Here is an 18,475-nt window from a genome sequence, read left to right as displayed (position 1 = left end):
ACTTGGTACGTGCTCTTTTTTTTTTTTATTTGTTTTGTAACAAATGTAAACATGATCGTTTCTTAAAACAAGAACCGTTTGAGTCCAAGCAGCACTCAGCCATTCGCACATGGCAATCCGAGTATTTATTCAATGTCAACGTCTCCATCAGAACATTCACACTCACGCCCGCAAGTGATTGCGGGAGGGCGGGGGCGGCCAGGTGGCTCTCTTGGGTTTTGCCAACCAACCAGTTTGCAACGGCCTCGTGTTTTAGTAGTTATGTCAGTGGTGTGTTTAGATCTCTGCTGGTCTCGAGCCTTTTGGGTTTTTTTTTTTGGTTGTATTGATGCCACACTGGTGTTTGCATTTAAGAATCTGTTGACACAGTGCTTTTATTGGCCTTTAGAAAAAAAGAAAGGAAAGCCTGAAATTAAACAGCATAACTTGTAAAGAGATTTTCTCAGACTGGCTGAGTGTTGTTGTTTTTTTCGCTGTCCGGTTTGTCTTCAGCCTGTCTTAGAATCTTGTAAAGTGGCTCTGAAAGGCCGATTATGGAAAAGATACATATCCCATGTCTACATTTGTACTCTTGTTAGAATTTGAAGTGGGTTATCCTTGCTGTATGTTTTACTGTTTTTTTCATGTCCAGTTCGGTCATTTTAATGGGTTTGATATTTAATTTTTGTCCAATTACTTTTTATAATTTGAGTTGTTTGAATGGTAGATTCTCTTATTTCAGTGTGTCTGAAATGTATTTATTTTTTTATTACCTTGTGTTCACGTAGATTGCTGATCAATGCCATGTAGACAAAAGCAGAAAACGACTGTATTATCTATGTTATTTTAAAAATAAAACACTTCTTTTGCATGAATTGCTTTTTAATAAACAACACAGCTTTAACTGGTAAATAACAGAATGATGTATAAATCAGGTAAATTTAAAGGCAGGATAAAATGACACCTGACAATCAATTTTGGCCTGCACACTTGACACAACAAGCTATCATGCAAGCATTTGAAAAAAAAAATATACCTGTACTGTCAATTTTTGGTCCACAATGTCATCATCAAGAACCATCTCAAAACCCATTTAAAGGACAACCGACGTCTCCGGACAAGTTGTGTCCATAATTTGTAAAATGGCTTCAAATGACTTCTACTGAGCGTATTTTACAAAGATTCCACCGAATATAGCTATATTTTACGTTTTAAGGCTCGCGCTGAATATTCAGGAAGTCTTGTTTTTGAGTTGGTGACGAGTCCGTACGTGACGTCACCAAAGGATGCCCCTTGACCGTAAAAAAGACACATTGTAGCGGTCCTTCCATCACATCAATGTATTTTGCTGTACTTGTTTGGTCTGGGGACCTCGTGTTGCACCCAAAAGCCGTGAGAAGAGGGCGTCCAAGCGCCATATAAGGAATTTATCAGCCTGTGGAAACGGAGGTGGCCACAGGAGGTCGCCATTTTGTGCCTATTTTTTTTGGTGATACATTTCCCCCCAATGTTGCCTCAAAATGGCACAAATAAATTCTTTAATCGATTGCAAACATGTATGCTTTCCTCTTCAGAACTATTTGAATCATATTCATCACTGGATGGGTAACAAGAAAGCATATTCTACGGATCTGAAGCCATTGTTTTGATTCACTAGCAATGCAAGACGTCTTGGCGTGATGTCACGAACTGGGGGCGGGACTTTCTGAAAATGCCCAATTCGCAGCTCAATTTTTTTGCAGATTTTGGACACTAAGTCATTTTTATTGGTGTTTTGCATTTGACTAAAAATATCTTACTGCGTGTTTTGGGTATTTCAGATGCTATAAAACGTTTTTCTGATGTCAGGAAACAAAAAAGTGGCGTCGGTTGTCCTTTAAACGTTTTTGTGGAATAAAAAAAATATTTGTGCAAGTTAAATGACAAATTTACAATGGTTGTGAAACATGTCCCTCAATGGCGGTGTAAACTAAAAAAAAATATTGTTACACATATACTGTAAATACACACACTTGGTGTGATAAACATAATCCCTGCATAGGTGTCAGGAACGATATTCGGACCAGTGTACTTAATTTAAGCATATGAACAGAGTTATACATTTGGAGTTCATTACTTCTCAACGCCGATTAAGACTGGAAACGTTTCTTGGCCACATAACCACTGGTGACTTGATTCATAATGACAAGGGCACAAAGAATGGGACAAAGTACTGCCAGGTACCAAATGGCATCATTAACAGACTCGGTGAACCACCCAGAAGTCAAGCCGAGGAGCAGGCTGACGCTGCCAAACAGGTAAGTGACAAGCCCTGACGCCACGTGGTACCTCTTCAACTTAGCCAGCGACCAGCCTTTGACCAAAGATGGGTAGATGAGTGGCACGGCGGCCAGCGACTGGAGTGCCACCACGCACACTGTGATCAGGCCCAGAAGGCCGTGCCAGGAGGTGAAGTGAGGCTTGCCGTGCAGGTGTTTATTGTAAAAGATGGCTGCCAGGCCGAGCGAAGCACACGTCACACAGGCACATTGCAGCATCCAGTGCACGCGACGTTTCACTTTGTGTGAAAACGTCCTCATGGGGGAGCAGTGGGGTGAGAAGAGGAGGATGGCTTCGGTCATGAAGAAGGAGAACTGGGGGAGAAGAAAATCATACTCAGCTCAGCATTCCTCATTACAGTACAATCAGCAGTCATCCAACCACATGCGAGCCAATAAAAGGTTCTAGCACACAATGGGCGAGTTACCTTGTGTCTAAGTCTTCTAACTTAAATGTTGTCACCTGGTCGTTTATTTGCATTGAGAGCCCAAATTTTAATTAGGAAGCAAATTTCAAGCTAATTCGAAAAGAAAAACAGCACAGTGGCAGTCGTCGAGGCACCTCTAGCTGTTATGCAAGGTGCTGAGGATAGAGTGAGTTTGAAGAGTCATTGCAAATGTTATAAGTATACTATATATTACAGCACAAATCAGCCCATTCTTGCTTTTGAATATTTAATATTAATTATTACTGTAGTTTCACCCACTGAAATGAATTAACGCCTCTGCAGTTTATTTTTGTGCGCCGGGTCAAATAAACTCTGATATAAGAACAAGACTGGAAGCCCGAAAATGTCTAACATTAAATATTCAGATGGATTTTGGAGGAGAGAACAGCATTATAAACGTGTCACGTGTTTATAAAATGATTTCAAATCAATTCAACTTACTGCTAGTGTCATGAGAAAAGGATGCCAGGAAAACCAACCTGTAAAAAGTTGCACCAACAGGTCAAGTATATGTGTAAAACACAAAGAATGTGTGTGGAAAAAAACAGTTCACTCACTTGTACCAGGTCGCGCTAGAACAGCGACAAAGCCCGTGAAGCTTATACAGAGGAAGTGTGTCAACATTGCAGAAGCTACTCGGGCGAAAGTAAACAGAAGAGGTTCAGATTCGGCCTCTTTGCTCTGTGCCATGTTCGACAAATTACTAATCGGTACAGTACAGACGAATTATAACATTCCACACACGTCACCGTGGCACCCAAAGTTTCCAAAAGAAACGAAACTGGATCAAAGATAACTTCGAATGAAAGCCGTCGACATTAAAAACATTGCAAAGGATATTCAAGCAAATCTACAAGACCAGGAAATGGTCATATTCGAGATGAAGTGTGATGAATGATGGCCATATTTGATGTTTCATGTTGGCAGCGCCACAATCGGAAACAATAGGAATGACTTCCGGTAACTTCGGGTTAGACCTTCAGAATAAAACTATTACATTTGTTTGTTTGTTTGTTTTTTTGCAAAAGCACCAAAAAAATCTTTTATTTTTATTTTACAAATTCATTCCAAAGGACCTAGTATTGTATATTATTATTATTATTATTATTATTATTATTATTATTATTATTATTATTATTATTATTATTATTATTATTATTATTATTATTATTGTTGTTTTATTAACAATATTAACAATAATAATGATAACACCAATACTAATACTCGGCGCGCATAAAAATAACAATATCATACAATTCAGTTATATTAAAATGTGTTATTATTTCCACTATTACTACTACAACTAATACCAGTCATAATACTTAATAATAATAATAATAATAATAATAATAATAATAATAATAATAATAATAATAATAATAATAATAATAATAATAATAATAATAATAATAATAATAATAATAATAAATCGAGTGGTATTTATTATAAAACTGGTTATTTTGTGATAAGGCTCCATATTGCAGCCTTGAGGGGGGGTTTCTTTTTGAGTGATGTCCAAATGGGGCAAAATTAAATATTTAACAACTTTTTCTTCCCCTGTGGAAATTGAATGTTATGAATTTGTTATTTAATATTTGAGAGCGATTATTATTAGCTGTGCTGCGTTTAGATGATTCGGTTGTCGGGGATGCTAAATTTCAGAAGACGAGACGTCGTGTGTTTTCTTCAGGGATTTCCGATTGAGAGGGGATTCCTTTCTGTATTGGATGCTGGATAGGCAGACGGGATTAGAAAGTAATCCCACATGCTCGTTTTGTACATGCGCGAAATGAGGTGAGTGAGTGTCGCGAAAAAGGACCATCTGTGGTGAACTCTTTGTCAAATTGCCTTCTATCGATCTCCTCTACACTTCAATCCTCCGGCGATGAATTGATCAATTAATCAAGGTAACGATCTTGCATTTAACATATCAGAGAATGTGTTTTTTTGCGTGTTTCCATGTTTTTACCGTTTCGAATTTAAACCACCGAGCGTTGGCAATTTACACGAGAAATGACAACACTTTCTAAACTTTTCTTCGACACTACATTGCATTAAAAAATGGCGCAGGGCAACAATGTTCGCTTGTTAGTTAGTATAAATGCACCGTGCAGTGACCCACTTGGCGCTAATGGGTCCCGGGTTGTTCATATGCAACGCACAATGCAGCCCCACTGAAAAGTATGCCGGACAAGTTCCACACGAAGAATGAGCAGATAGAGTACATCAAGTCTGTGAATGTAGGCAAGTCGTTTCTTAGCGAGATGTGCACGCTTTTGCATGGGGTCACATGTTTCTTTAATGACATGGGAACATTTTTTTTAACATTAACTCTGTTGTATTATGTAATTTTAATAATAATAATAATAATAATAATAATATATTTCATTTATAAGCACCTTTCATACTTTATATAGCAGTGGCGGGCCATTCATGTCTTTCGTAGTCCACATTCCAGGGCCTGCAGAACAAATTGTGTCCAGGTCGATTTCTGACCCTGGTAACAAATGATGGCTGAAATGTGATTGGTTAAATGCTTAAATACGAAACACACATCTGGAAGCAGCACAAAAGGGGAAAACAATGAAAGGAAACTGAAAGGCAATTTGGAATTATCTGATAAAAATTCATGGACAAAATATAATTAACACTAGTCTGTGATTCAGATATTTTTAGGCCAGCAGAGAAGGCCTTGCAGACCCCGATGATCCACTCCTGGTATAGAGACAGTAAATATGTGAATGGATCCCAGCAAGAGATGTTACAATGACAACATAATCAACCACATCACCGATCACTACAGTACATACATATAAAAAAAAAAAACATGGGAGTATACTGAATATTTAGCTGTATACAAAGATGATGATCGATACATTCTATTTGCCTACATTTTAAGTGATCATTGGAACACATGTTTTAAGAGAATGTCATAAACAAATACAATACATTCATAGCTTTCCCAGAAGTACTTAACACAGAACACCCAAAAAAGCAAATACTGTCATTCATACTCATGTTAATGAAGTACTGTACAGTAAATTTTCTCGACATGTCAGAGTTGGAACCACCAAAAGCCCCAAATTGAGATTGTTTGTGTGTGTGTGTGTGTGTGTGTGTGTGTTTGTGAAGTGTTTTTTACTCTTTGACCTGCTTTTCTGTTGTTTTGTCCCCAACATACAGCACAAATTGGTTATCCAGTCAGTCACAAACAGTGAGCAGTATCGAGATTCACGTTTGGATTGTGCAGGATTATCCTCATCTACTTGTCCCACTTTTTGATGTTTTCGCATCAATCCTGATATCAGATCACAGAAATTAATCTCATGTTATTATCATCCACGTGATGCTTACGTTATAAATGACAAATATCTCAAATGTGCTACCGATGCCATACAAGTGATCGTTTCAGGACAACCGACGTCTCCGGACAAGTTGTGTCCATAATTTGTAAAATGGCTTCAAATGACTTCTACTGAGCGTATTTTAATAAGATTCCAGATTCCATAGCTATATTTTACATTTTAAGAGTCACGCTTTTTTGAGTTGGTGACGAGTCCGTACGTGACGTCACTTAAGGAACGCCACTGACCGAAAAAAAGACGCATTGTAGCGGTCCTTCCATCGCGTCAATGTATTTTGCTGTACTTGTTTGGTATGGGGACCTTGTGTTGCACCCAAAAGCCGCCAGAAGAGGGCGTCCAAGCTCGATATAAGGAATTTATCAGCCTGTGGAAACGGAGGTGGCCACAGGAGGTCGCCATTTTGTGCCTCTTTCTGAAGCAGGACTTTCTGAAAATGCGCAATTCGCAGCTCAATTTTTTGCAGATTTTGGACACTTTAAGTCATTTTTATTGGTGTTTTGCATTTAAATAAAAATATCATACTGCATGTTTTGGGTATTTTAGATGCTATAAAACGTTTTTCTGATGTCAGTTAAGAAACAACAGAGTGACGTCGGTTGTCCTTTAAGGATGCACTCTAGCGTGAGCTTGTTTCAAGCACTTGCTTTGTTTCATCTCCTCAGGGCTGACACTGACACATGCTACTCTGCAGTACTCGAAGCTGGCATCCAAGCCAAACCTTGCCCTTTTTTTTCCAGCCAAACAATCATGAATGTGACATGCCCAACTACAGTCCTCAAATACTGATGTGGTCTCAAGTTTACGGACAACGAGAGCTAATTTGACATGCCCGTGACCGAGTCTCGGGCAGAATGTCTAAATGTGAGCTGATTGAGCTGAAGGACCTCAGTATACATGATCCCATCGAGCTGGCGGCCCCTGGGCCACGCGCCGCTCCAAGTCAAGCCGGTCACTTCCACATTGTCCGTCTTGTTGGGGACACCGTCAGCATCGAGGCGCCATTCGGAGATACCGGCGCGGGTCATGACTTTCAGCCCTACGGTCACACTCACCTTTCCTGGTGTGACCTGTGTGGAGAATTCATCTGGGGTCTGTACAAGACGGCATTACGATGCACTAGTGAGTGAGCACTAGTGAGAGTATATCATGTGAATATGAGCAAAAATAGTTTGGCGATCACAGCCTGGTTATAGATAATAGATTACAATAATCCAACCTAGAGATTATAAAAAGGAAACGTTTCTTTCTCCCGATATCATGCAAGTGAAAAATGCGGTTCATCTATTTCACATGTGTCAAAGTTAAGGCAAATCTGGCCCGCCACATAATTTTATTCAGTCTGCGAAAGCAAATGAAACGTGTAAATGAGTGAAAAAAGAGTTTATAGATATCTGAAAAATAACATGAAATCATAGAAAATGCATTAAAATCTTCCTAATCATACCCAATTTGCTTCTAAATTTAATTTTGCCTATTTTCAAACCTTAAGATTTGATGTAAATTAGGTACTGGAGGCAATGACCTATAAAGCATGGAAAGACTAAATCTGCATCAAACTGGGCAGAATGACAGGCCTGTTTGTCATGTTGAGTCATCACGTTACTGCAAACAGGAGCCCTGTTGATGATGATGACGGTGATGATGATGATGCGTCATGCGTGAGGTGATTTGGAGCATGTAAAAATGAATACAACACATTTCCACTACAGTGTAAGATAAAGTATTAGGATCCCACAGCCAAAATTGTATAAACATTCTCTTGGCAGATTGCAGCTATACTTGTCACCGGAGATGTCGACCATTCATCCAGCTGGACTGCAATGAAGATAGACATTTGCCATCATGGCATGTGGATCCCTCAGTCGACTCCATCGAGATGGACACAAATGTGGTCAGGACCAAAAAATATGTTTTTTTTTTTGCATTTTTTTTTTCAGATCAGAGGCTTTACACATTTGTCACTGTAGATCCATCGTGTAGTACGCCCATATGTCCCCCAGAGTTCCCTTAATGCCATCTCATTCTTTTGGTATGAGAGACAATGGCATGACTACACTCCAGTAAAACAGCTGTTCTGTTGTTCAAATAGAACTGCTGACATAATCGTCAACCACACTTTATTTTGATTTATTTATTATATTTTTAACATCACAAAAACCTCGCATTTAACAGTGGGTGTGTAGACATTTTATATGCATTGTATTAACACAATAATAAAGGTAGGGTAACCGAGACCATTTCTTATAATGATTATTCACTTTTTAAGAGCAAAATAGTTGATACATTTGATCATTAGATCAGAAAGTACAGGTTCAAATGAATCCAATCTGATATCAGAGGCACGCGATCACTGTCCTACCTCACAATGGACAATAATGTGCCGTTTAACAGGCTGTTTTATTGGTGTATTTTTATGGTCAGGGCGGAGCAAATTTTAATGTGGTCTCCAAATAAGATTGAGGAGAAAAACAATAAGCATATCGCGGTCAGCGTCATTGTGCTTTCATTTGAGAAGTTGTATGGGAACCATTGAGATGACTTCAGAGGGCAGGGAAGCGCTCAGTGAAAGTGTATTTTACTGCATGTGAATGTTTCCGCCGCAGCTTTAAAAGGGAAATGGTGATCTATCTATCTATCTATCTATCTATCTATCTATCTATCTATCTATCTATCTATCTATCTATCTATCTATCTATCTATCTATCTATCTATCTATCTATCTATCTATCTATCTATCTATCTATCTATCTATCTATCTATCTATCTATCTATCTATCTATCTATCTATCTATCTATCTATCTATCTATCTATCTATCTATCTATTTAGCTAGCTATCTACAGACAGACAGCTATCTAGCTAGCTAGCTATCTAGCTGTCTGTCTGTCTGTCTACAGTGTATATGTTTGTTTCTTTATTTATTTGTTTATTTATTGAAACAAAATGATTGTTTCTTATGTATTCATATAGTTCGGTTGCTTTTTCTAATTTTCGAACATTCAGACAGATTTTCTCCTTTAACTAAAGTGAAGCTGTTGTTTTTTTTTTTTTTTTTTTCATTTTAAGGATGAGCAGACTGACTGGCGCAAAAAGGAGTTAAATGTTGGTGAAGTTCATCAGAAGGTCAAGGAGTACAATGCGCAGCTTAACAGCAATCTTTACATGGTGGTGGTGAGTGAATTTGTTTTCTTTTCGTATGGCATCTCTCATTCAGTTTGAAGTAGTCGATATGAGGGGAAGTGGGAGGGGGCTTGGTGGTTGACCATATTTTACTTCCTGTGGGCCTTTATTATTATTATTATTATTATTATTATTATTATTATTATTATTATTATTATTATTATTATTATTATTATTATTACCAAATGACAAATAACTCACAATTTCTAAAACTTAATTTAAGATTTCCAAGTCATGTCAGTTTTGTTACTAGACAGATTTTGTATGGCAGATGCATTCTAACCTTCACCTCCGAAGTTCATTTTTTTGTACTTTCATATTTTGATGATGAAACTGTTGAACGTAATATCACTTTCGGAATAGTACATTTCCAAGGAGCTCCACTTGTAAGCTTTGATGTGATTTCTCTGTATCTCTGTTGCAACCCTGCTGATGACACTCGGTGTCACACGAAGCTCAGTGGCCACTTCCCCCTCAGTCTGTGAGCAACCTCTTTAAAGCCTTACACGAGTGAGGTAACAATGATCAATAATTCGGTGTCATTTTGGTCTCATGATACCGAAATGTATCTAACCTGATATAGAGTATTATACTGAAAAAATATTGAACACTTGGACATACAGAGGGGATACAGATGAGGTTGCAGTGCATTTTAAATGGCTGTGGATTTTTACTTTTAAACGAGCAGTCTTAGTCTCAAGTGTATTGAATAAAAGGAAACTAATCTTAAAAAAAGATAAAAATATACTCTGTCCATCTACCTTCCTTTGAAGAATAAAGATGGCTCCTACACTGGTTTCATTAAAGTCCACTTTCAACTGGTCCGTCCCATCACCCTGCCACCTCCTCGGAGTCCCACAGAGGAGGATCACGATTTCCGCCGGCGACTGACGCGACGGACATCGTTCTATCTTCCCAAAGACTCTGCAAAGCACCTCCACATAAGCTCCCAAACACGAGTACGAGAAGTCATCGAGGCCTTGCTCAATAAATTTACAGTTGTGGACAATCCAGCCAAGTTTGCCCTGTTTGAACGCGGTGACAGACAAAACCATGGTAAGCTCTTCGAATCAGAATAAACAATGCTCGACTAAATGCTAACAACCGTTCTATGATTTGTTGTTTTAGTGTCCATGCGGAAACTGAGCGACGACGAGTATCCCCTCTATCTGCGCTTGTGTGCAGGACCGAGTGAAAAGGTCTTGAGCCTGGTCCTCAAAGAGAATGAGACTGGTGACGTAAATGTAAGATCATACACTCATCTTGATAACGGCTAATGTACAGGTATCTCCAAAATGTATGCCGGCTCAGACATAGGCACAGGTGACACGATTCCGATCACTCACGTAGGCCCTAGCTACAGGCGGAAACAAACACTTTGGCTGTGAAGTCCAGTGGAGGCTCTATCAGTGCAAGCTTGATATTAGAAACTCATAAACTCATCCGAACTCACTTCACATTAGCAGTACTTTGACAAATAATGAACAAGTCTTCAAAATAGAGACATCATGGTATTTAAAGTCACTCCCAGTTGTAATTTACTGTCAAACTAAACAAAACCAAAGGAATTTACATGTTGAGTGACGAACACATAGCAGAGCCTTTAATGTGTGACTATACTCGTATAGTTTGATTCAACATGTGTTTTCCAAATTATATCCTTTTTGTTACAGCACACCTGTTTAGTATCCATGTATATACCGGTATTTTAAATTGTGTTCCCTTTCACAGTGGGATGCCTTCAGTTTTCCAGAGCTGTGCAACTTCCTGCGAATACTACAACGCGAGGAAGAGGAACATGTCCGGCAGATAGTGAGACGCTACGCTCGCACCAGGGAAATGATGAAGCAGGCCATGGCGAGGATTACTGCTCCTGCTTGATATTTGGGGGGTCGGGAGCGGGGAGGGGGGTATTTCCTATCAAAGGGAAATTTATCAGGCTGGCCACCTCCTTTTCCACAGGCTGATAAATTACTTATATGGAGCTTGGACGCCCTCTTCTGGTGGCTTTTGCGTGCAACACGAGGTCCCCAGACCAAACAAGTACAGCAAAATACATTGACGTGATGGAAGGACCGCTACAATGCGTCTTTTTTTCGGTCAGTGGCGTTCCTTTAGTGACGTCACGTACGCACTCATCACCAACTCGGATTACTGCTCCTGCTTGATATTTGGGGGGGGGGCGGGAGCTGGCAGGGGGGTATTTCGTATCAAAGTGAAATTTATCAGGCTTGACAATGTTTGAACAAAGTTTACTGAAAGTGCAGAAAACAGACTATAAACTTTAATGATTCTTTATCAGGAAAGCCAGTTTAAATAGTTTAACTGGATTCCTTTATTTCTGATAAAAATGCTGCTTTGTTTATACTATTTATAGTTAGTTTAAAACCACATTTAGTGTGTAAACTTTATATCATTGTAGTTTTGTTTAGTACAAAGCACCTCACAACTTGGCACTTTAGGGAATCTGTGGAAATGTGTGTGTGATTTTGTGTGTGTGTGTGTGTGTGTGTGTGTGTGCGTGCGTGTGTGTGTGTGTGTGTGTGTGTGTGTGTGTGTGTGTGCGTGTGTGTGTCTAATAAACGTATATCTAATTTGGTCTTTTGGTTCTTCATAATAACAATAATAATAATACGCCTTTCAAAACTCTAATAGCGGGTTGTTTGGTAGTTGGCGGAGTTTAAATCAAACTACTCACTATGATGCAACGTGGCGCAGATGCATTTTGATTTTTTTTTCAATTATTAAAGTACTATCTATTCTTAAAGCCTATCAATGTCTTGTTCTTGTCTTGTGAATACTCTACAGATTATAAATGAAATATATTTTTATTATTATTATTAATAATAATATTATTATTATTCGTAGTACATAGTATTATAATTCCAGTAGTTCGTTATTGTACATTGAGCAGTTTAGCTCCCGTCCTACAGGGGGCGGTAAGTTTCACACAGGCGCCTTCATCGGCGATCAAGAGAGCGAAGAAGCACGTCCAAATAGCATTTCACGTTAGCCACCTCTCTTGCTAGGTTTGGTCCAATTCACCAAAATTGAGAGCTGTTAAGTGAGTGTGTCAAGAAAAAAACGACCCAAAACCACGCTCGGTATGTTGTCGGAGAAGCTGAATTCCATAACTGTCATATTTTGTTCAACGCCCCTTTGACAGCGTCATTGTGGAAACCACTTCAATCCAATTTGACCTGCGTTTGTGTCATACGTTGTGTTGTTGTGTCGTCGCGTTAGTGAGTATCTTATCAATAGCTTTTGTAACATGAGGACAAGTTACTATCAGTAATTTAAGTCGAGCCGAGGTAGCCTGTTTAGCTCCACCTTTCCTTCTGACACCTCAGCTAATGTTTTTAGCTCAACGTGATAAAATCTTCTTCCCTTTGTCGTTTATTTTGATTGTCAGCGTGACTTAGTGTTTCAGATGGGGTTCCCTTCAATTTACCACCGTTGACATATAAAATAGCAATTCAGAATCCGATCTATCGAGCTCTGTTTTGCACAGCAGCATATTTGTCGTACTAAAATGGCCTAACCTTCTCACTTGGATCTGTTATTTTCACAGGTATCAATCACACCCAGGGTGGTCAAGTTCAACTAATAAGAGCAACACCCAAGTGAATTATGTGCTGCAGCTGAAGATGGGTGGTAGCGGCTCCAAATCCAAAGGATTTTGGCCCTTCTCTGGTATGGGCAGTGGTGACGACCAATCCAAAGATGCAAATGAACAGTCACTGGCAAGAGCACGTAGTTTTCCTGGCGCACCACCTTTTGTATTTACCAGGCGAAGGTAAGTGAATGCCAGCTGAGCGTTGTCTCTCTCATTTGGACTATGCCAAAATTGAAAAAAACGCACAAGAGCCTGAAATCTGACTGCGTATTTGACCACTAACACCAACTACAGTAAAGTCTCGTTATATCGATATTCAAGGGAGTCCGAAAAAATATCGATATAACCGGGACTATCGATATATCCGACCCTGTTTGCATGTAATTTTCTCCGTGCGTGCATAGAAATAGTATCGATATAACCGGGACTATCGATATATCCGATATCAATATAACGAGACTTTACTGTATTTCAATTAAATTCTTGTACTTGTGTTGGTTTATAAAACATTCACATACATACTTTGTCCAGTCAGCTGATAATGTTGATAATGAGCTAGTTGGATTTAAAGTTAGTTACCTTTCAACATTCTAAATGTGCATATGTAAACTGTTGGTAAAAATGGCAGCCCTTCTTTAAGAAACCAGATTCAATGGGTAAGAACAAAACATTGGACTCTTCTGAAGTAGCTTTCGATGAGCCGTTTTTTCACAGTCCCACTGGACATTTGTAGGACCATCTGGATAAAGTACCCAACTGCAGTAGCTTGCTCATGAGCAGACCAAAATATGTGTTCACAGGCGTATAAGAGTCGTTGACAAAAAAATAAAAAATTTGTGCAACAAAATAAAGTTTAGGGTACCATTCATTTTTTTTGTGTTTTTATTTGTTGTTGTTTTTTATTTGGTAAAGAAATCGACAACTTTGTTCATGCCTGTAGTTGTTGAGATGAACAGGAAGTCTCACACACGGAAATTATTCTTACACGAATAATAACAAATGTATAATTTTAATAATAGTAAGGAAAGCTTTCCACCACCCCCAGCCAACTTGATCTTGGGGAGTCTTATTATTCTTGCTCAGGCTGTCCGGGGGTCGAATGGGAAAAGCTGCCTTGCATTCACCTGCACACCACATGAATGATCAACACACCTCAAGTCTTTAAATCTGCTCAATTTACCAAGGCTCAGGACCTCACGAAAGAATTACTCTTGCTATCATTGCAGCTCTTTGTTCTTGGATGAAGATGGAGACCTGGCTCACGAGTTTTACGAAGAGACTATTGTCACAAAAAATGGCCGTAAAAAAGCCAAACTGAGGAGGATTTACAAAAACTTGACACCTCAGGTGAGGAGGTTGGATGTTAAAATTGGGCATTTGACGACATTTCTTAGAATGACTATGGGAAGAATTTAGTCACTTAACTCATTCATTGCCAAACATCTGCAAAAAAAATGTTTCCATTCCAGTGCCAGGGTTTTTGTCATTTTCACTCAAATTGCAGAACGCACAGAATATTGAGTTTTAGGACAACATAAACATTTAATGCAGTGTAAGAAACCCAAGACTCGCTTCTTTCATCAGAAAAAAAAAGTTAATTCTTAAGTTATATGGGTCTGGAGTAATACCAGGTGCAAGTGGGGGCGGCTGTACAACATGCAAATGCTGCCTCCTCGTGGTAGGGAAAAACATTGCCAGAGGTCTGACCAGCGTTTTGTCGGCACCCCCCAACAAGAAAAAACTAAACCCGAACAAATTCGCGAATGGCCCTCTACATCATATTTTAAATTCCCGAATAATTCGGGAATGGCAGTGAATGAGTTAATTGATCCAAGTCACCCAAAGCAAAATCGGATGTCTGTAAAACCCAGGTAAAAGAGTTGAACGTTATACACTATTTCTTTTTTTTTTTTTTTTATAAACTGCGTATTAGGGCCCTGAATGCTTTTTGCAATCAAATACCGTAATTTCCAGTGTGTAAGGCACCTAAAATCCTTGATTTTCTTCAAAATGTAAATGTCTCCACTGCGAGACTAATAAAGGCTCATTCAATCCAAAAGATGACCTGATACGCAGGTGTGCCTTAAAGAACAACCGACGTCTCCGGACAAGTTGTGTCCATAATTTGTAAAATGGCTTCAAATGACTTCTACTGAGCGTATTTTAATAAGATTCCACCGCATATAGCTATATTTTACGTTTCAAGACTCGCGCTGAATATTCAGAAAGTCTTGTTTTTGAGTTGGTGACGAGTCAGTACATGACGTCACTAAAGGAACGCCCGTGACCGAAAAAAAGGACACATTGTAGCAGTCCTTCCATCATGTCAATGTATTTTGCTGTACTTCTTTGGTCTGAAAACCGTGTTGCACCCAAAAGCTGCCAGAAGAGGGCGTCCAAGCTCCATATAAGGAATTTATCAGCCTGTGGAAACGGAGGTGGCCACAGGAGGTCGCTATTTTGTGCCTCTTTTTTTGGGTGAGACATTTCCCTCCAATGTTGCCTCAAAATGGCACGAAATAAATTCTTTAATCGATTGCAAACATGTATGCTTTCCTCTTCAGAACTATTTGAATCATATTCATAACTGGATGTGTAACAAGAAAGCATATTCTCCGAATCTGAAGCCATTATTTTGATTCTCCAGCAAAGCAAGACGTATTGGCGTGACGTCACAAACTGGGGGCGGGACTTTCTGAAAATGCCAATTCGCAGCTCAATTTTTTTGCAGTTTTAGCACACTTTAAGTCATTTTTATTGGTGTTTTGCATTTGAATGAAAATATCATACTGCGTGTTTTGGGTATTTTAGATGCTATAAAACGTTTTTCTGATGTCAGTTAAAAAACAAAAAGTCGATTGTCCTTTAAATGTGAAGTAATATTGGGCCACAACAGGTCTTTCATTCATTGAAGGTGCTCCTTTTAGTCCGATGCGCCTTTATATATCAAAAAAGTTTGAAAATAGACCATTCGTTGGGGGTTCGCATTATACTCTGGTGCGCCTTTTACACTGGAAAATACAGTAATCAAAATGCACATACCCCACAATAACTCAAATTGAGAGTGAATCAAGTGATTTAGGCACAAGTAGTTTGCGTTCTGATGATTACACACACACACACACACACACACACACACACACACACACACACACACACACACACACACACACACACACCCTCTCTGTCTCTCTCTTGCAGGGAATCATAAAGCTGGACCTTCCATGCATCCATGTCGATTTCCCCGTCGTCCTAAGTGAAGTGTGACGATGTCCAAGAAGTGTCTCTCGACAACAACGTTTGTGTCAGCGCCATCCCGTGGTTATCCCGCCCGTGCAATCTGGAAACCAGAAACTTTCCGATAACACGCCGCACATCTCTTGATGTTTTTTATTTTTAAGTGCATCCATGGTCAAGACGATGTCATGTGAGCTGAGTCTCTGCATGTGATCTGTTGTTAGCGACATTTTATAGATCACTGATGGGAGAGATGTAGGATGGTGCCAAGTTGGCAAAACATCCTCGGTATACATGTCGTGTATGCATGTAATTGTGTTGTTGCAGACACGGGGCGTGTGTTAAACTCCTGAGTTGATTGCTGCAGATTATCGATGAAAAGGATTCTTCAGCTGTCATCTGTACTTCTTTGAAGGTGTCGGACGCTTCTTATCCAAGAAACTTCGTCAGCAAGTCAGCAGTTTGCTGACAAAGTTTCTTGGATAAGAAGAGAAACGTCCGACACCTTCAAATTTGTACAGATGACGGCTGAAGAAACCTTTTCATCGATGGACTACTCCTGTACGTATTGCTGCAGATTATTTTCAGGTCTGGTTCTCGGAACTCTTCAAGGGGTTTATTACCAACTCCCACCCATATGTCATATTATCTTGAGGAAGGAAGGTAGTTGCACACTTTTTTCGTTCTTTTTTGTTTTTAACTTCGATAAAAAAGGATCAAATGATTGATTGTAATAACGACAGGAGTAGACAATCAAGTAGCCCTCCAATTAAACGGAATCGATTCAATGATTTTGGCTTGATGTCACACAGTCGTTACTTGATGAGGAGAGACATCCACCGTGAGATCTGAGTGTCTGCTGCTTCTGCATAAACTTCACATTTAATTTATGAGAACTTTTGTTTAAAAAAACATGTTTAAATGCCTCACTGTGTTTTGCTCTTTCTTCCTTGATGTAAAATTTGCTTTGTGTAGTTACAGTTCATCCAGTTTAACTCATTCACTGCCATTCACAAATTTATTTCGGAATTGAAAATATGACGTAGATCAGGGGTGTCCAAGTCATTTTTTGCCGCGGGCCACATTGTAGTTATGGTTTCCTCTCGAGGGCCGTTATGAATTTGGGGAACCCATTAGAATGTTTAAATGCCTTCAAATATTACATATAGAGCACACAGCAAATTAATGAATAACTCGTTTTCAAATATGAAGTCAAGAATAATGACTTTTATTGTGGTTGACATCCAAAAATATGACATTTTGGCTCAGATTTTAGCAATCATCATGGAATTTAACAAGTTTGATTTGCTTTCGCGGGCTGAAAAAAATGATGTGGCAGGCTGGATTTGGCCCGCGGGCCTTGACTTTGACACCTGTGTCGTAGAGGGCCATTCCCAAATTAGTTTGGGTTTTGTTTTTCTCGCTTGGGTGCCGATAAAACATTGGCCAGACCTCTGGTATTGGTTTTTTTTTTTCTTCCACAAGAGGGCAGCATTTCCTCTTTTTTTCCCATGTTAACACTTAGTTCCTGCTTCGGCTGTTGCTAAAGTGCTATATAAACCAATATGTATCTATTGCATTGTATTTTGGACAGCCACCCTCATTTCAAGCTCATATAACTCCAGACCCATATAATTTAGGAAATAACTTTTTTTATGATGAAAGAAGAGATTCTGCGGTTTCTTACCCTGCATTGACTGCTTATGTAGTCCTAAAACACAATATTCTGTAGGTCCTGGAATTCGAGTAACAATGACAAAAACCCTGGCACTGGAGTGGACGCATTTTTGCACGTCCGGCAGTGAATGAGTTAAGTGTCACTTTGTAAGATTTTGTTTCCTGGTTATCATATTATGAGGACTATCAGGATTAAATATTTAGTCATTCAGTTTGAATTCCTAAAGATGAACTTTGATTCCGGTTTAGTCATAGCGTCTTCTTTGCATGTCATTTAGCGTAACATAAATGTTCATGCAACAGTCCCCTCAAATGAGCTATTTGACAATAATTGGATTGGATTGGATTTGCCTTTATTAGTCTCACAGTGGAGAAATTTACATTTCACAGCAGCAAAGTGATGAAGGTAGAAAAACAAAATACATGAGCTGATGGAAAGGCAGCCACTCTCGCGACGCCGTCTTGAAGTCAAAAGAACAAAAAAACCTAACAAATAATATGACAGCACACAGACAATATGACAAAACAAAGACACAGAGTCATTAATTCTTCAGGACTTGCTATACCCTCTTTGTGATGACATGAAGCAGTTCTAGATGAAAGAGGAGAGGATCAAAACGTCTTTCCACCAGTGGAATAATCCAAGCTAAATAAC

At 39.1% G+C, this 18,475-nt stretch overlaps 3 protein-coding genes across 4 annotated transcripts; 2 read left to right on the top strand and 1 right to left on the bottom strand.

Moving 5' to 3' along the window:
• Window positions 1–48: 48 nt before the first annotated feature.
• cyb561d2 (cytochrome b561 family, member D2) lies at window positions 49–3,675 on the bottom strand. The gene is made up of 3 exons (XM_089010497.1): window positions 3,304–3,675; window positions 3,188–3,225; window positions 49–2,612 (listed from the first exon to the last, which is right to left on the bottom strand). The coding sequence occupies exons 1-3, from the start codon at window positions 3,434–3,436 to the stop codon at window positions 2,109–2,111; spliced, it is 675 nt and encodes a 224-aa protein (XP_088866623.1). The 5' UTR covers window positions 3,437–3,675; the 3' UTR covers window positions 49–2,108.
• Window positions 3,676–4,529: 854 nt separating this feature from the next.
• rassf1 (Ras association domain family member 1) lies at window positions 4,530–12,042 on the top strand. 2 transcript variants are annotated; one of them, XM_089010302.1, is made up of 7 exons: window positions 4,530–4,653; window positions 6,774–7,200; window positions 7,878–8,002; window positions 9,177–9,281; window positions 10,064–10,346; window positions 10,419–10,534; window positions 11,022–12,042. In XM_089010302.1, exons 2-7 carry the CDS (start codon window positions 6,963–6,965, stop codon window positions 11,169–11,171), a joined length of 1,017 nt encoding a protein of 338 aa, XP_088866428.1. In that variant the 5' UTR covers window positions 4,530–4,653; window positions 6,774–6,962; the 3' UTR covers window positions 11,172–12,042. The 2 variants fall into 2 exon arrangements, with proteins under 2 accessions (XP_088866428.1, XP_088866427.1); XM_089010301.1 differs by having other exon boundaries at window positions 6,774–7,230.
• A 227-nt stretch (window positions 12,043–12,269) lies between these two features.
• Window positions 12,270–17,072, top strand: tusc2b (tumor suppressor 2, mitochondrial calcium regulator b). Its single transcript, XM_089011034.1, has 4 exons — window positions 12,270–12,394; window positions 12,862–13,086; window positions 14,133–14,253; window positions 16,108–17,072. Exons 2-4 carry the CDS (start codon window positions 12,938–12,940, stop codon window positions 16,171–16,173), a joined length of 336 nt encoding a protein of 111 aa, XP_088867160.1. The 5' UTR covers window positions 12,270–12,394; window positions 12,862–12,937; the 3' UTR covers window positions 16,174–17,072.
• Window positions 17,073–18,475: the final 1,403 nt, after the last annotated feature.

This window comes from Hippocampus bargibanti, linkage group LG12 (assembly GCF_051943395.1).
Source record: "Hippocampus bargibanti isolate YZ-2025 linkage group LG12, ASM5194339v1, whole genome shotgun sequence".
NCBI classification, from domain to species: Eukaryota; Metazoa; Chordata; class Actinopteri; order Syngnathiformes; family Syngnathidae; genus Hippocampus; species Hippocampus bargibanti.
The sequence above is the reverse complement of the archived record's forward strand: the minus strand, read 5'-3'. Positions and strand labels throughout refer to the sequence as shown.